Source organism: Ailuropoda melanoleuca, chromosome 10 (genome assembly GCF_002007445.2).
Source record: "Ailuropoda melanoleuca isolate Jingjing chromosome 10, ASM200744v2, whole genome shotgun sequence".
NCBI classification, from domain to species: domain Eukaryota; kingdom Metazoa; phylum Chordata; class Mammalia; order Carnivora; family Ursidae; genus Ailuropoda; species Ailuropoda melanoleuca.
The window spans coordinates 37,958,958-37,974,945 of NC_048227.1; the positions used below are offsets into that span (position 1 = coordinate 37,958,958).

A 15,988-nucleotide genomic window follows, 5' to 3' on the forward strand; every position below is an offset into this window, starting at 1 on the left:
CCTCCCCCGGGGTGCTTTCCCCCCAGAGCCCCTCTCACAGGCCCCTCCCATAGGGATACACAGTAGAGCCCCTCGCCCCTCTTCCCCCCGGGTGGGGTGAGATGGAGGTGCTCGCAGGTAACTTCACCGGCCCCCTGCCCTGACTTCAGCGCTTCCCAGAGCCAGGTTCCCCAGTTGGCCTGGGCCGGGCGTGGGGGCGGGGCGGGGAGGATCTGCTCAGGAATCGGCCAGCCGGGGACGCCGCCACAGAGCCTGTCCTTTAGCCACATGCTCCTCCCACTCAGAGCTGCACTTCGGCCTCGGGCGGCCCCTTGCACAGCTAGGGATCCTGTGAGTAGAGGCCAAGCTGGGCCCCAGGCCTCACTTCTGCTCCTTCTTGGCACCGTGGAGACCTCGGGAGCAGGTGAAACTTGAGCCCTAGCCCTCACTTGATCAGGCCGGGAGCCTCTGGGCCCTCAGCCGCGCAGAGCCCACAGCAGCCCTGGCCCCAGAGGTTGAGGCCTGTCTGCGCCAAACGCACCTCCCTGGCCCAGCCGCTGCACCCTCAAGGGCGCAAGAGCCCTGAGACCGCGAGCAGTGTTAGAAGTCTATAGCAGTGGGGCACAAGCTCTTATCCTCAAACCAACCTGGGGACCAGGCTGAAATGGCCCGGACAAGCCAGTGGTCTCTGCTAGAGGGATCCAGAGGGTGCTGGTCCCTGGCATTGTTGGCCTAGACCACGCTGGGGGCCCTGAATATCTCAGCTTCATTTCTAAAGCACTTTCCTCCCCTGAGGAAGCAGCAGTGTCCTTCCAGAAACACTGAGCAGTGGGGTGCACCCGAGGAGGGCGAGGCTGGCTTTTGCGTCTCATGGCAAACAGTGGACACCAGGCTTTCTGGAGCGATTCAGTGGACTGTGGGGTCCCCAGTGTGGGCTTTCCGCCATGCCTCCCTCTCTTTTGTTACTGTAAAAATAGTTCTTGCCAGCCTTGCTTTGTCCTCCAGTTTTACATAGTTGTTCTGAATGAGCTGTCACTTAGCAAAAGACAGAGCTGAGCGAAGACAGTTCCCGGAGGAGGCCTTAGTAGACTGTTAGAGGGGGGCCTGTAGCCCTGGCAGAGAGCAAGCTTGCTAACACCAGCCTCAGGCTTTCTGGTGAGCGGGGCTGCTCCGTTCTGGAGGAGACAGTTCTGAGCTGTGGGGTTGAACATACATTTTGAGCCCTGTGCTGAGCACAGAACCACTTGTTTTGAGACATGCATTTTTTCCTATCTTTTCTCTATAATTGGAATAGAGTCAGTGTTTTTCAGTTACATGAAGGAACTGGTTTCCCATCTTCCATCCACAAAGTTCTCTGACAGATGGCCCTGGGCAAGTGGGCACGCATCTTGCATTGGTCTCTTTCTAGAGGGTTCCGGATCTTTCTGGTAGCGTGAGCTCCCTCAGAGTTTCTGAAGTCCCAGGGTTTTTCGTGATGCCATAGGGGCTGTCCACACGTTTCACTTGATGTTGAATTTTATGGTTGCCCTTGTGGACTCCTGACCCACCACAAGGCTGAATAACGCACCCCTGCCCTGTGCTTCATTCTCTGCACCTTTAAGAGATTCTTACAACACTGTCTTTAGTCGACCTGCTCGCCCACCTGTGAGCTTGCAGCCGGTCCGGTGTTCTATTTACACTTCTACCCGCCATCTAGGGGCATTTCCTGCTTCATAGAATTTCCTTGTTGCCTAGTCTTTATCATTACTCTTTGTCCCCAGGGGATACTTCTCCACTTGTGTCCCCCTTCCCTCCCTGTCCCCACTCCCAGCAGCTTGGTGTGGACACTCGGGACACAGACGGCCCACCCCAAAGGCCCCCTCACTCTCTCTGGGTTGTATTCACAATTCTTCAGATCTCATATTGCCGTCTTTTTTCTTTTATTCTCTCTTTTTACTGGGATTTATCCCCAAACAGCTTTTCAAGAAAGAATTTGGAGGTGAACTTTGTGTGTTTTTCTTGCACCCGTGGGAATTATTGATTTGCCTCAGTCTTCCATTCTCAGTCAGAGCAGGTTGTCTCAGAACTTTTTGGGTTGATGATGACGAGTCTTCACACAGCCTGACCGCTGCTCTTCCCCAGATGCCTAAACAGAAATGCTTTCATTCTTTTTTTTTTTTCCAAAGATTTCATTTATTAGAGAGAGCAGGAGTGGGGTGAGTGGCACAGGGAGAAGCAGACTCCCCGCTGAGCAGGGAGCCTGATGCAGGGCTGTCCCAGACTCATGACATGAGCCAAAGGCAGACACTTAGCCGACTGAGTCACCCAAGCGCCCCAACACTTTCATTTTTCTACTGACACACTCTGACACCAAATGTGGTGGGGAGGGATTCCTCACAGGCAGTTCTGACACTATCTGGAATGGCTCACAGAACTCAGGGAAACATCTTACTTATGGTGACTGGTTCATCGTCAAGGATATGACATGGGAACAGCAGATGGAAGACACCCACGGGGGGATGGGGGGTGTGGGGGTGGGGAAGGAGCACGGAGCTGCCAGGCCCTGCCCAGTCTGCTGTCTCTAGATCCCTGTGTGTCCAAACACCCCAGTGGTTTTCAAATATGCCCCATTCGGGGACCCCTGTCCCATCAAGCCTCCCAGCTTGCCTCCAGCCTGCCTGAGAAGCCACTTAACGAAGCTAAGTGAAGGTCTGTTGGAAAAGATGGGCCCCTCGCAGGCCCTGTGAACGCTGCTGCTGTGACTGCCCTGGTCCACTGAGTGTCCACAAGTGGCGCCGTAGAGGTCTCCAGAGGGGTTCCTAGCACTGTGGAACCGAGTGATGTAGGAAAGACGTTAGGGTTCGAAGCCCACTGCCAGGAAGGAATTCTTGAGACGTCTTTGGTGCAAAAAAGGTCGTTTTATGAAAGCCCAGGGGACAGGTAACCTGTGGGCAGAAAGAGCTGCGCTGGGGTCATGAGGAGTGGCCAGTTATATACTTTCAAGTCTGGAGGGGGTTAAGGACAGTGTAAGTCTCCCAGAAATTTTGGAAACAAGGTTTCCAGGATCCGGAGGGTGCTACCTATTATTAGGAAAAGGTCATTTATTACCGTCTAATAAACCCTCAGTCGTGAGACCCTTCAGATGTATATCGGTGGGTCATACACTTGGGGGATGCTTGCCAACATCTTGGGGCGGGGGGTAGAGAGAGAGGAAGTTTCCAAAGGACTTTTTTATGTCAATGTAGACTTGGAGGGCTCTGGGGCGGGGGTCAGGCTAGGGTGGCCTTTTGCCCTTAGCAGAGTGTCCACATGGAGCCAGTTGCATCCCTAGAGAAAGGTCACTCTGCCTGTTCCGAGGACTTGTCAATACGCTGCGGGTAGTTACGGAAATGTCATAATTTCTCTTCTGCCCTTGTTTCCCCCATCACGGGACGTTACACGTAAGCAGATCGCACATCTCAGTTTCCCACTGTTACCTTGGAGTCCCTGGAGTAACATTTCTTTGAAAATCCTACTTATGAAGGGTCTCAAGGCTAGTTTTGGTTCAACTCTAATTCCTGCTTTTGCTTCACACGCATGTTTCGTGCAGTCGCTCTGTCGGCTTTCCTGTTTCCTGTTACACGTGGTAGCGTTTTACTGCTCCTCGCCGCCGACCGGCGGTTGCTCTTTGAGGTGAGTCTACACCGTACTTTCTAGAGACAGAAGCTTGTTGCCCTCTGGTCCGGGCACATGACGTCCCCCCACCCCCACCCGGGGCTCCTGCTGCTCAGACAGCACCGAAGGGGCATCGCACTGGCACTGGCAGAACCCTTAGGTGTCCTTCAGAAATTTTGAGGAGAAAAATGGAACCAATTGCAAGAGCTTCATTGTATGTAGTTGTGAGATTTCACCAGTTCTGAGAGTTCATGGGAGTTAGCTCTTGTTCCGTGCTCCAGGCCCCTTGCGTTCTAATGAAATGCTCTGCTTGGTTTTACAAGGTTCCCTGTAAAACGCTTCCAGGTTGTTTAAGAAGCAAGTAACACTGCCTACTTCTGAGCTCTCCGCAGCACACGCCTCTGACGAAAGAGCACTGGGTGTTACTGTGCCGAGGCCCAGAATTTAACCACACTCAATAAAAACCAGCCAGCCAAGGATGGCATTTGGGGATGATTCTGTTTTAATTTTATAGCAATTCATCTGAATGGGAGAGAAAACTAAATTTTTGTTCTCTAAAGAAAATATTTGCAGACATCCTTGATAATGCATATTTAGGTAATCTGCTCACCTCTCCTAGATCAGTGTCTGGGTTTCCCCCATACCCCCACCCCCAGTGAGTGGCTGAGCGGGCCTCCCTGCCTAGGCACTGTCTCCTGCCTTCCTGGGCTGGGGTGGGGGTCCCTCTCCTGCCTTCCTGGGGTGGGGGGGGCAGGGCTGACTCCTGCCTTCCTGGGGTGGGGGTGGGGGTCTGACTAACCCTTTGTAGGTGCTATTGGTTTAGTTTTTGAGATGCTATGATATTTTGACAGTTTTGCTTCTTTCTACTCAGCATTTCTATAACAGGAATGGAAATTGAAATAGGTTGTCTTTTCTGAAATTTTAATCCAACCTTTGTTCATTGTTTCCTGATAAGATAGGAAGTTTCCTATGCCTCTTGCCTTAGAATTGCTTTTTAAAACTAATTGGTGAGGGGCACCTGGCTGGCTCAGTCAGTTGAGCGAGCATCTGCGTTTGGCTCTGGTTGTGACCCCAGGTCCTGGGATCAAGCCCATTTGGGGCTCCCTGCTCAGCGGGGAGTCTGCTTCTCCCTCTGCCTCCCCCCCTCCACTCGTGTGTGCTCTCTTTCTCTCTCAAATAAATAAATATAGTCTTTTTAAAGAAGAGCTAATTGGTGAGACCAGGGCTCCCTGTGTCTCAGTCGGTGGGGCATCCAAGACTCTTGATCTTAGGGTTATGAGCTCGAGCCCCATGTTGGGCATAAAGATTACTTTAAAAAAAAAAAAAAGTCCTAAAACTGATTGGTTAGATCAAATCTTGTTTTCCTTCCCTGGCAATGAAGCGTGAATTGTGGTTGCAGGGAGGAAGGACCTGCCTCTGTTCGTCATCACTAATTGGGTCCCCCGTGCGTGCGCTTGAGCCCCAGGGTTCTGGAATGGGCCACAGCAGCCTAAGTCAGGGGGGAGACAGGCTGGGCGCCACCTAGGGGAGCACCGCTGTGGAGGTGGCCTTGAAGGTCAGCAGCACGGGGACTTGGTCGGCTTCTGCCCGAGGCGGAGGCAGGTGAGGGGAAGAGCGCCAGCGTGCGCTCCGCTGCCCTCCCACCGACCCTCTGTGGTTTGGGTGGTGGGCTTTCATCCTCGGGTGACTTGCAGCCGGTGCCCCTTCCACAACCAGTGCCTGCCCCTTGGCCTCCCGTGGTCATGTGAGGGTCAGGCCTCGCTTCTCTTTCTCCACTGCTGTGAGCTGCATATGGCGTGCTTTCAAGAAACGTGGAAGGAAGAAACCCAACCTATTAAGCAAACTCCGGACTTTATTGGGATTTCCCCCCAGTGCCCCTTCCCGCCCCAGGGCTCCTCCCGGGGCCACACTGCACTTGGCCGCCTCGTCTCCTTCATCCCGTCCCCTCTGGTCTGTGGCAGTCCATAGGACTTCCCCGGCTTTTCATGACCTTGCTCGTTTTGAGCGGTTCTAGTGCCGTATTTGGTCCGATGCCCCTCATGTGGGGTTTGTCTGGTGTTTCTCGGGATGAGACGGGTCACAGAGGCGAGGTGCCCGAGTCCACACGACTCGCCGCGGAGGATGCCGACCTGGATCACCTGGTGAAGGTGTTTCCAGGTGTCTCCTCCCATCTGTTCCCTGTCCCGTGGAAGCGGGGCCCTGGGCCCAGCCCGTGCCCCAGGGGAGGGGGCATCACCCTGGGAGGGGGATCTCCACACATCACTGGAAATTTCTCTGTAAGGAAAGTTCGTGTCTCCTCTCCGCATCTTCACCAGTCCGCACGTTGAGTGAGGGTCTGGGTTACATCCCATGCTGTTCCTTACTGTGGTTTCAGACTGTCCGGCTCCTGTCAGCACTGCTGCTTTCCCCCACCCCGCCTGCGCTCCTGCCTCCGCTGCCTGCCCTCCTGCTGCAGCTCGCCCCGCCTGTGTTTCCCCCGCCATTTCTCCGGGGGTCGCTTCTTTACTGGGGAGTGGTGTTAGGGACCCAGATCTGCGTGCCGGAAGGCCCGATGTCGTGTGTGGTCCTTCACATCCGGTTGTCTCCCTGCACATCCATCTGAATGTTTGCTAGGGTTAACATGAATTCATACTGGCTTCTCCGGTGCTAATCCAGGACACAGGGTAGGTGCACGCCTTCCTTCCTTGCTTCTCCGAACTTCCTTGTCTCCCGGTGGGAATCTTGCCCCGCCATCCACCATGCTTTGTTTGCTCCACCCACGGCACGTGCACAACAGTTTCAGAATTGTTCTGCACGCGCTGTGAAAAAAACCAACTGGGCTGCAGGGTTTATCAACCATTCCTTTGGTATTTGTCCTTACGGGTCTCACTCAAAGCCTTTTCCGGAGTTACTCAGGCCAGCCCTCCCTTCCCCCTTCTGCACAGTGTGGTCGTGTTAGACATCTGCCATAGAGTGCCATTCGTGTGTCACAATGTGCATTCCATCCTGGCATCCTCTGACCTGCGGGCTGGCTTGTTTCGATAGTTTGTAAACATTAAAGTTCATTTTTTGTGACATGCAGTTCTTTGGGTTTGACAAATGCATGCTTATCCATCCCCCTGGTACTATACAGAGTGGTTGTGTCTCCCCCAACTTGCCCTGTGCATGTAGTCACCTGCCCCCTCCAGCTCCCCACAGGGCCGCTGTCGTCCATGCTCTGCCCCCGTGGCTTTGCCTTTTCTAGCATAGATGGAATCCTAGAGTATGTAGCCTTTGGGTCTGGATTCTGTTAGAAAAGGGCATTTGTGATCCTTCCGTGCTGTGGTGTGAGTCGGGGGCTGGTGTTATTTTCTCCCCACTTGTTACCACATTGTAGGCATGCACCACCTGTGTTTATGTTTACTCCCACGCTGGGGGGCCTCTGTGTTGTTTCCCACGTTAGCGGTTGTGAACCAAGCCCCTGTTTGCTCCATTTGCATGCAGGCTTTTGTGGAAATGGAAGTTTGCAGTTCACACGGGCAAATACCTAAGTGTATAGTTTCTGGGTCATATATGGTAAATCTGTGTTAAACTTTAGAAGAAACTGCCAGTCCATGGCGGCTGTAGCAGTTTTCTCACCAGCAACGAATGTCTGTGGTTCCGAATCCCCTGGAGCATTTGGTATTTTCAGGTTTTCAGATTTTGCCTATCGTGATAGGTGTGTGGTGAGATTGCACTGGGGCTTTCACTGGCATTTCTCCAATAGATGATCTTGAGCATCTTTTCTGTGTTTAATTACCGTCTGTGTATCTTATTTGTGTGAAACAGATGACTTCCGTGTCCAAATATTTTGCCCAGTTTAAACACTGGGTCGTTTGTTTCCTTATTCTTGAATTTTTAAAAAGTACTTTAATATTCTGGATACAAGTCCTTTATCAGATCCTTTATGTGGTTTGTAAATGTTTTCTCCCAATCTGTGGCTTGTCTTTTCATTCTCTTACAAATATCATTTACAGAGCAGGAGTTTTTCATTGGATAAAGTACAGTTTATCAGTTTTTTTTCTTTCTTGGGTCACACTTGTGGTGTTGTGTCTGAAAACTCGTTGCCACACCCAGGCCCCAGATTTTCTTTTAGAAGTTCTCTGCTTTTACGCTTCACATTGAGGTCTGCGGTGCTTTGTGAGTACATTTCAGTTGTACGGTGTGAGATAGGCGTCTGGGCTCATCTCTTTGCATATGGTCGTCCTGTTGTTCTGTGCCGTTGGTTGAAAAGATGACGTTCCTTCATTAAACTGTCTTTGTACTTTTGTCAGAGATCAGCGGGCTGTGTTTGTGTGGGCCTATTCCTGGGCTCTGTGTCCTGTTCCGTGACGTCCAGGTCCCCCCTTTTGCCAGGACCCCACTGTCCTGATTGCTGTAGCTTTGTAGTAACTCTTGAAACTGGGTAATACGAGTCCTCCAGCTTTGTTCTTTCTCAGAATTATTTTGGCCATTCTGGTTCCTCTGCTTTCCCATATTCGTTTTAGACTTAGCTTGTCTATACCAACAGAAAAGCTTACTGGATGTTTTGATGGAGTTTGCATTGAATCTATGGATCAGCTTGGGGACAACGGACATCTTTGTAATGCTGAATCTTCCCGTCCACAAACATGAAGCGTCTCTCCACTTATTTAGATCTTCTTTCGTTCCTTTTGTCAGTGTTTTGTATGTTTTCCACATACAGATTCTGCGTGTATTTTGTTAGAGTTTTATCTATGTATTTTTGGGGGTTGCTATTTATTGTAATTAAAAAAAATTCAGATTACAGTTCATTGCTGATACATATGAATACAGTTGACTTTTCTGTATCGCTCTTGTATTCTTTGACTTTGATAAACTCATTTTTTAGGTCTGAGAGGGGTTTTTTGGTACATTTTTTGAGATTTTTCTACACAGGCCATCATATCATCTGTTAATAAAGACATTTTTTTTTCTTTAAAGATTTTATTTATTTATTTGACAGAGATAGAGACAGCCAGCGAGAGAGGGAACACAAGCAGGGGGAGTGGGAGAGGAAGAAGCAGGCTCCCAGTAGAGGAGCCTGATGTGGGGCTCGATCCCAGAACGCCGGGATCACGCCCTGAGACGAAGGCAGACGCTTAATGACTGTGCCACCCAGGCGCCCCAAGACAGTTTCTTTCTTTCCCGTCTGTATGCCTTTTACTTCTTTTGCTGGCCTCACCTTATGAGCTAGGATTTCCCATACACTGTTCGGTAGGGTGGTCAGATGTCCTTGTTTTGTTCCAGATCTTGGGGGAAACGGCTGAAGTGCTGGCCGTAAGTCTGGTGCTGGCCGTCGGTGTCTCATAGCTGCCCTTATGGGCTGATGACGTTCCCTTCTGTTCCCAACATGCTGAAAGTTTTTACATGAGTGGCTGCTGAATTTTGTCACTGCTTTATCTCGTGTCTGTTGATACTCTTGTACCATTTTTCTTCGTCTGGTAGTTTGGTGAATCACATTGATTTGTAAGTGTCGAACTAGCCTTGTATTTCTGGCCTGCAATTGGTTGTGATTTATTACCTATATTTCTTCTTTTGTGAGTTTTGGTAGTTTGTGTCTTTCAAGTAATTTGTCTGTTTCATCTGAGTTGCTGAGTTGGCGATCCTTGAGCGATTTGTGGTGTTTCTTTATGGTCTTTTTAATGTCTGTGGGACCGATAGCGATGCTCCCTTCTCTGTTCTTGATACTGCCTCTCTCTCTTTCTTGATTAGTCTGGCTAGAGGTCTATCAGTTACCTTTTTGAAGAACCAACTTTTGGTTTTCTTGATTTTCTGTGTTTTTTCTTGTTTTTAATTTCATTGATCTCTACTCTTCAGTTTTTCAAGGTTTCTTTCCTCCTGCTTGTTTTGTGTATCATTGCTATTTTTTTCTGATTTCTTAAACTGGAAGTTTAGGCTCGAGCCCTTTCTGTCTTTCTAACGTGAGCGCTTTACTGTAAGTTTCCCTTAAGGGCTGTTTCAACAGCATCCGGACATTTCTGATATATTGTGTTTTCAATTTTCATTCAATTAAAAAAAATCTTACCATTTTGCTTGTGCTTTATTTTTTTTAAAGATTTTATTTATTTATTTGAGAGAGAGAGAGCGCGAGCACAGCAGGGGGAGCAGCAGAGTGAGAAGCAGACCCCCCCCGCTGAGCAGGGGACCCGCCGTGGGGCTGGATCGATGTGGGGCTGGATCGTAGGGCCCCAGGATCATGACCTGAGCTGAAGGCAGACGCTTCACTGACTGAGCCCCCAGGCGCCCCTGAGTCCTGCTTTTTTATCCAGTCTGACAATTCCGTCTTTACTGGTGGGTTTAGAACATTCTCATTTAAAGCAACAGATTAAAATCTATCATACTGCTAGTAGTTTCTATTTTTTTCTTTGCTTTCTTTTTTTTTCTCTTTTCCTGCCTTTGGTTAGTTTAGCATTTTCTATGATTCCATTTTTCTATCTGTATTAATTATTTAGAATTGTTGAAATTTTTATTTGCTCTCCCATAGGACTTGCAATAAACATTTTAAGTTAATCTGAGCCTCCGTCCGTGTAATAGAGACCTTGCAGTGTGGCATCCGGTCCTTCTGAGAGTGTGTTCCAGCGTCTCCCTCCGGCCTTGGTGCTGTTTTCTCATAGACTTTCCTTCATGTGCTTAGCTGATTGTGGCCGGTTTTGCTTTAGACGAGGGGTCGCACACGTTTCCAACCGTGAGCCTAAAGCGGTGTATGTGGAACTAGAGACTAAAGCACCGCACGCTCAGCCCCATCCCCGCCCCCTGACGCCGCTGACCGGCCCCACATGCGCCGCCGTGTCCATCAGTGCGAGCGCTCCAGCGGCGGCGGCGGGGCGGGCGTTCCAGGCCACGTGTGCGGCGCTGCCCCGAGATGGCCTGTTGCTTGGCTCTTTCCCCTCGGTGGGAATGAGCCTGCTCTTCACGTTCCCGGATGGGAATGCTGTCCTCTCTCTCCTGTCCTGTGCATCCCTGTGCAGACACATCTGTGCCAGCACTCAGTCTAGAGAACGCCAACTGCTCTCGTAGGGGTGGGACTTGAAGGCAGATTGGGTCTTCCCGTGTTTCCCCCAGGATTTTGGAAATAGGACCTCTTGTGTCCCTTCTTTGACTCCAAACCATGGCTCGGACACCCACTCATCTTCCCGCCCAGCCAGGCCCCCTCCTGCACGTGTCCACAGGTGGCCGTGCCCCTGCTCACAGTCCTTTGGTCCTTGTTCCTTGTCTTCCAGTCGTGGCGTTCCTGGTGGCTTTCCATCAGAACAAGCAGCTGATCGGAGACCGGGGCCTGCTGCCCTGCCGCACGTACCTGAAGAGCGTGCAGCAGTATTTTCGGGGCCCAGTCGGCTGGGACGCCGTGAGCTACGCGCCAACCGTGCTCTGGCTGCTGGACTGGTCACACATGGACTCCAACCTGGACGCCCTCGCACTTCTCGGGTTGGGCGTCTCATCTTTCGTCCTGGTCACCGGCTGTGCCAATATGGTGCTCATGGCCACTCTCTGGGTTCTCTACATGTCCCTGGTCAACGTGGGACAGATCTGGTAAGCAGGAAGAACTGGGGTCCAGGCACGCTGTGACTCATGGCCTGGGCGTGTCACAGGCCGCAGCACAAGCCAGAACCTCGTGGCAGCTGGGGAGACGCAGCAGGCTTGCTTCCTACGTGGATTCAGGGGACTGTCACCACTTCAGTTAGGTGGTAGTAGAGTCTGCTGGTTGCCAGTCGACCAAAATCCAAGGGACTTTCTTCTTGGGAATAATCGCGATTCCGTAGGGTGTGGCGTGGCCACCACCGAGGGAGAGTCCGCAGTCGGCCTCCTGGGGCCGGGAACCTGTGAGGTGGATGTAGGGTCCCTCCGTGAGCTTCTGGGAGTGCTCTGGTGGTGGGGGCTTGATTTGGAGGCTTGTTTCTTGTGCTCCTCCCTGCTCCAGCTCCTTCCTTGTTCAAGGCGAACCATTACCAGCTAGTGCCAGGAGTCACAGATCTGGTTGGCCCTGCTCCGGGTTGGCGGGGGGAGGGGAAGAGTGAGCAAGCTCCCGCTCCAAGCAGCCAGAGGTGGCGGTGGAGCTTCGCAGAGCCGGGGAGGCTGGAGAAGTCCTGCGGGAACCAAGGGGGTGTGCCAGGGCAGCCGCGGCCCGGGGGGGCCGATTAAAGTCCAGCGGCCACGGGGTGCCCCGGTGTGTTGAGCAGAGGGTGCCCCTCTTCTTCCCAGTTCTGGGCTCCAGAGGCAGCACAGGGGACCCTAAGAAAAGGCAAAATCTTGAGAGAAGCTCTGGGATATGGGACTGGTGTGTGTGCAGATGTGCAGGAAGTAATTGTGGGCGTCTGCCCCGTGCACTGACCAAGGCGTCCGTCCTCTCGGCAAAAAATGTAAGCCCAGTGTCCTGGTAGTCCGTCCAGCGCTGGCCTGGGATGGAGAGGCTCATGCAGTCTTCCCGGAATGGGGGCTCTAACCCAGACCACCCTGCCTGGGTACGTGGAGCTGACCTTCAGTCCCATCTTGCGGGTCTATTTTGAATGGTTCCTCAGGGCTGTGGCCATGGGCTGGGGGCCGTCTGGCAGGCCCCCTTTGCTCCCCCGAGTGCAGTTGTGCCCTGGTCCCCGTGTGCAGGTGTGTGCCACTTGGAGAGGAGTCTGGGTAGGACAGGTGTGGGGGACACTCGGCATGTATGCAGGAGGCCCATCCTGCAGATCCAGTCTGTGGCAAGGAGGGCTGGGCATCTCGGTCACCCTGAAAACCAGTCCCAGGGCCCTCCTGTTGGTGTGTTACTGTTGACCATGGGGGTGGAAAATAGGGGCTGGGGTGCCTTGGGTGGGGTCTGGGTGACTGTCCCGTGTGCCTCCTGCTTGTCGAGCAGCTGCAAAGGAGCTGGGAGGTGTGGCCCCCTCCACCCCCATCTGCTCCTTCCCTTGCGGAGTTCCCGGAGGTCAGACGCCTGAGGTGCAGTCCTTTCTGCCTCCATCTCTCGGTCAGTAGGTGTTTACCAGCACAGAAGGACTCTGGCTGGGTTTTTCTGTGATGTCTTAAGAGGCTGCTGTTGTTTGAGATGTGTGATTTTAATCCACGCCAGAGGAGGAGGAGTTCTAGCACACACAGCGAGCACACCCGACTCCGTGGATGGGTGGGGTGGCACACTTCATGCATGGCATGTGGCTTGGGTCACGACCTACCGTGTCTAACAATGAGAGACATAGTTCTGACTTCAAGTTTACTGTAAAAGGTATTTCCTAGTCATGTGTAGAATATGGTCAAGAAAGATTAACCCCATGTTTAAATTTTTGAAAACCAGTTTGGGTACACATGGCCAAAAATAGTCTTATATTGTTTTCACTGGAAAAGATTCTGCTCCCCTTCGCTTGGATATGTAAAAAAGAAAACTGTGATTCAGATTAATTTAAGCTCACTAAAGCAAAGTAAAATAAAAGTAGGTGCATGAGAGGTTTTGGGTGAAAAGTGAAAAAGAAAACAAAACCTGTCAACGGGGACCCGTGGTTTCTTCACCTGGCTCACAGTGCACATGTCTTCCCTCGAGGCCGAGCTGCTGGTGTGGTGTGGATGTGGGGCTGTGGAGGGGCGCCAGCGCCCTCTGCCTCCACGGTCTTTCCAGCCCCGGCCTTGACGCAGGTTACCCTGACGGACGAGAGTTTCGGGGTCAGAGTGACATTGCTAAGTGAGGCCTGCTCACGTGGGCAACAGGCTTTCTTTGTCCTAGCACCCAAAATGAGACTTAGACACAGACTGTTCCTTGCATGTCCCATTTATTTAAAGTTAAGAGAAAGGAATATTTGTTTGGGGCGAGACACTCAGATAATGGACACTGTTGACAGAATGTCTTCCAGGTGTTGTCCAGCTGGTGTCCCATGGCAGGGACAGGAAGCCCCCATGGGGCAAGGAGGCGCCAGGCAGGTGAACGTGGCGCTTCTCCGAGGGTGCTGCGGCCTTGCTCTGGGGTCCCGTGGTGCCGGCCCTGTGTCTGCCCGCCTTTGCCGCGTGTGCGGTGGCTGTTGCTTCAGTAGGCCCTCTGTCTCTCCTGTCCCTCTGCTGGGCGTCCGCTCAGCTTCTTCCCGGCTTAGGCTAGTACCCTGCCGAAGTCCTGGCATCCCCCACACGTGCACCAGGGCACGTGGGAGGCCTGCGTTGCTGCCAAGGGAGGCAGCTAAACCTCACTCCCGGTGGCACCGTGAGTCTCCAAGGCAGATGTCGTGGGGCAGAGCCAGGTGGCCTTACACAACACCCTGCACATTCCGGAACCATGACCGCCCTTCGCCCGCTCTCCTGACTCGTTCTTGACGCTGCGTGGCTGGTGGGAGCTCACAAACGTACTTCATGGTGGCAGTGACCAGAGATCTCATTGTAGGGAAAGTGGCTCCCCTCCAGGCAGTGGGCACTCCGTAGAGTGATGACCCGTGCCCTCAGATTCGGGGGGTGGGGTACTGATTTTATGAAGTCCTTATTGTGGCTGCAGGAGGCACAGCTGGAGGGAGCCTGGGGATGCAGGGGCTGGAATGAAGGACTGAGTCCGGGGGTGAGCTGGGGGCCGTGCCAGAGGCAGCAGCACCCCGGCAGGCCCTGTCCCAGAGCTGCAGGGCCAGCAGCAGTGTGGCCTGTGGTTGGGCATGGGGCAGCCGTGGGCTGTGAGGGAGCGTTGCCACGTTGGACGCTCAGCCACCCAAGGCCACCCCCTTCTGCCCTATGAACCCCTGTGCCTGCAGTTCCACAGTCATGGGGTGGGACCCGGGGGACCTGGGGCGCTGACTGTCCCCGCTTCTCCCATGTTTCACCAGACTCCACATCCTCCTGATTTTACCCACGAAGTGTTTCCAGAACCTTCCTCTGCTGTCAGCACCCAGTGTGGCCCCACATTCACGATAGCCTTCAGCTCCACTTCCCACATGGCGTTGTTTTTTGTCAAGGGCACGTGCCAGCTTCATTTTGGGCGTCTGCCATTCCAGTTACGGGCAGTTAAGACGTACTGTTTTCATATGTTGGGCAAATCTAAGGTGATTTCTCCATGTACTCCGGCCACCGCCTTCCCCACCAGCGTTGTGTTAAAGACCAGGGCAGACGTGATGTTGGTTTCTCAGGCCCTAGAGGCTGGGACTCATGGCCCTTGTTAGGGAACGGGAACCCCACACCCCAGGAGAGCGGCCTGGGTGCTGCAGGAAGTAGTTAGGGGCAGGGGCGCGAGTCCCGGGACCCCCTTGGGGCTTTGCTGGTGTGCAGGAGAGCGAGGCAGGGGCAGGGTCATTTTCTTTGCGGTGCCGTCTTGGGCTCTGGCTTCTCTCTGCCTTGGCTGAGTAGAGGGAGGGATGCAGCGGCTGCAGGAAGGCCTTGCTCACACACAGAAGGTGAGTGGACGGGAAGTATGAGCGAGGCTTGGCACCGGGGGTCCCACGTCCCCACAGGGCTTCCTGGAGGCTGTTGCAAGCCAGCAGTCAGGGCGCTGGTGCAGGGCGAGCCTGAGCGAGGGCGCGGGGTTTCCAGGGACACGTGTGGGGCTGCTGCGTGGCTTTGGGGTTCTCACTTCGCAGTTGCCCCCTTGCCGTCATCCGCTGTCCAGTGTGGTTGGAACAGGTTTTCATTTTCTGGTGCTGTGGGGCAGGAGCGACACCGGGGTGTCCATCCCTGAAGCCGTGCGGTTAGGGGCAGAGAGATGACTGTCCGCAGCTCCACTTGCTTACGGAGGGAAGCCTTGTTAGAAGGGGCGCAGCGCCGTCTGTCGGGTGGAGACGGGGAGGAGGTGTCCCGGGACTGGATCGAGAAAGAAGGGGCCTCAGATGAGGCGGCCGGGCACACAGCTGGCAGGCGGCCCCCGAGCTGACGTGTCCTCGTCCTCAGATGCAGTGGGCTGCGGTACGCATGTCTGAGGACACCGTGCGTGCGTGCGTGCTGTTCTCTCTGAGAACTTGGGTTTGTCTGCCTCGCATGTTGCCCAGAGCCCCAGAGGTTTTGTTCAGCGGAAGGAAGTTGTGCGGGCCTGCGGGGGCGCCACACACAGGGGTCTGTTTGCGGGTGAGGACCCGGCAGGGTTGGAGGGAGCTCGCCCCACAGGCAGATTCCGTTGCTGCCTAGCCACTTCCCCTTCTCCTTTTAATTGAATAAACTTCATTTTGGAGTGGCTGTAGGCTTACAGAGGTATTGCAGAGACAGTACAGAGAATTCCTGTGTACCCCAACCAGCTTCGTGTATTGTCAGCCTCCTCCTTGTCATGTTTAAAGAGCTAACACTGACCTCGTCTGTCCCGGGAGCCCCTCCAGCAGCCACTGTATAGGCATCACGTCCCCTCAGGCTCCTCTGGGTTGGGACAGTGTCTCTGACTCTCCAGCTTTGAGGAGGACTGGTCAGGGTGCTGTGGGACGTCCCTCCGCCGGGACTTGGTTGGTGCTCTTCT

The 15,988-nt window shown here is 53.3% G+C and overlaps 1 protein-coding gene across 6 annotated transcripts in view; it reads left to right on the forward strand.

Annotated features, from left to right (window-relative positions):
• LMF1 (lipase maturation factor 1) overlaps window positions 1-15,988 on the forward strand; it is an 89,013-nt gene that overhangs the window by 1,177 nt on the left and 71,848 nt on the right. For 3 of the 6 annotated variants that reach the window (XM_034670674.1, XM_034670673.1, XM_034670675.1), the window contains exon 2: window positions 10,830-11,139. The exons of 2 other annotated variants lie outside the window; for them this stretch is intronic. In XM_034670674.1, coding sequence (XP_034526565.1) covers window positions 10,830-11,139 — 310 coding nt within the window. Of the gene's footprint in view, window positions 1-10,829; window positions 11,140-15,988 lie in introns of those variants that run through there. One more of the 6 variants, XM_034670679.1, reaches the window with a different exon arrangement.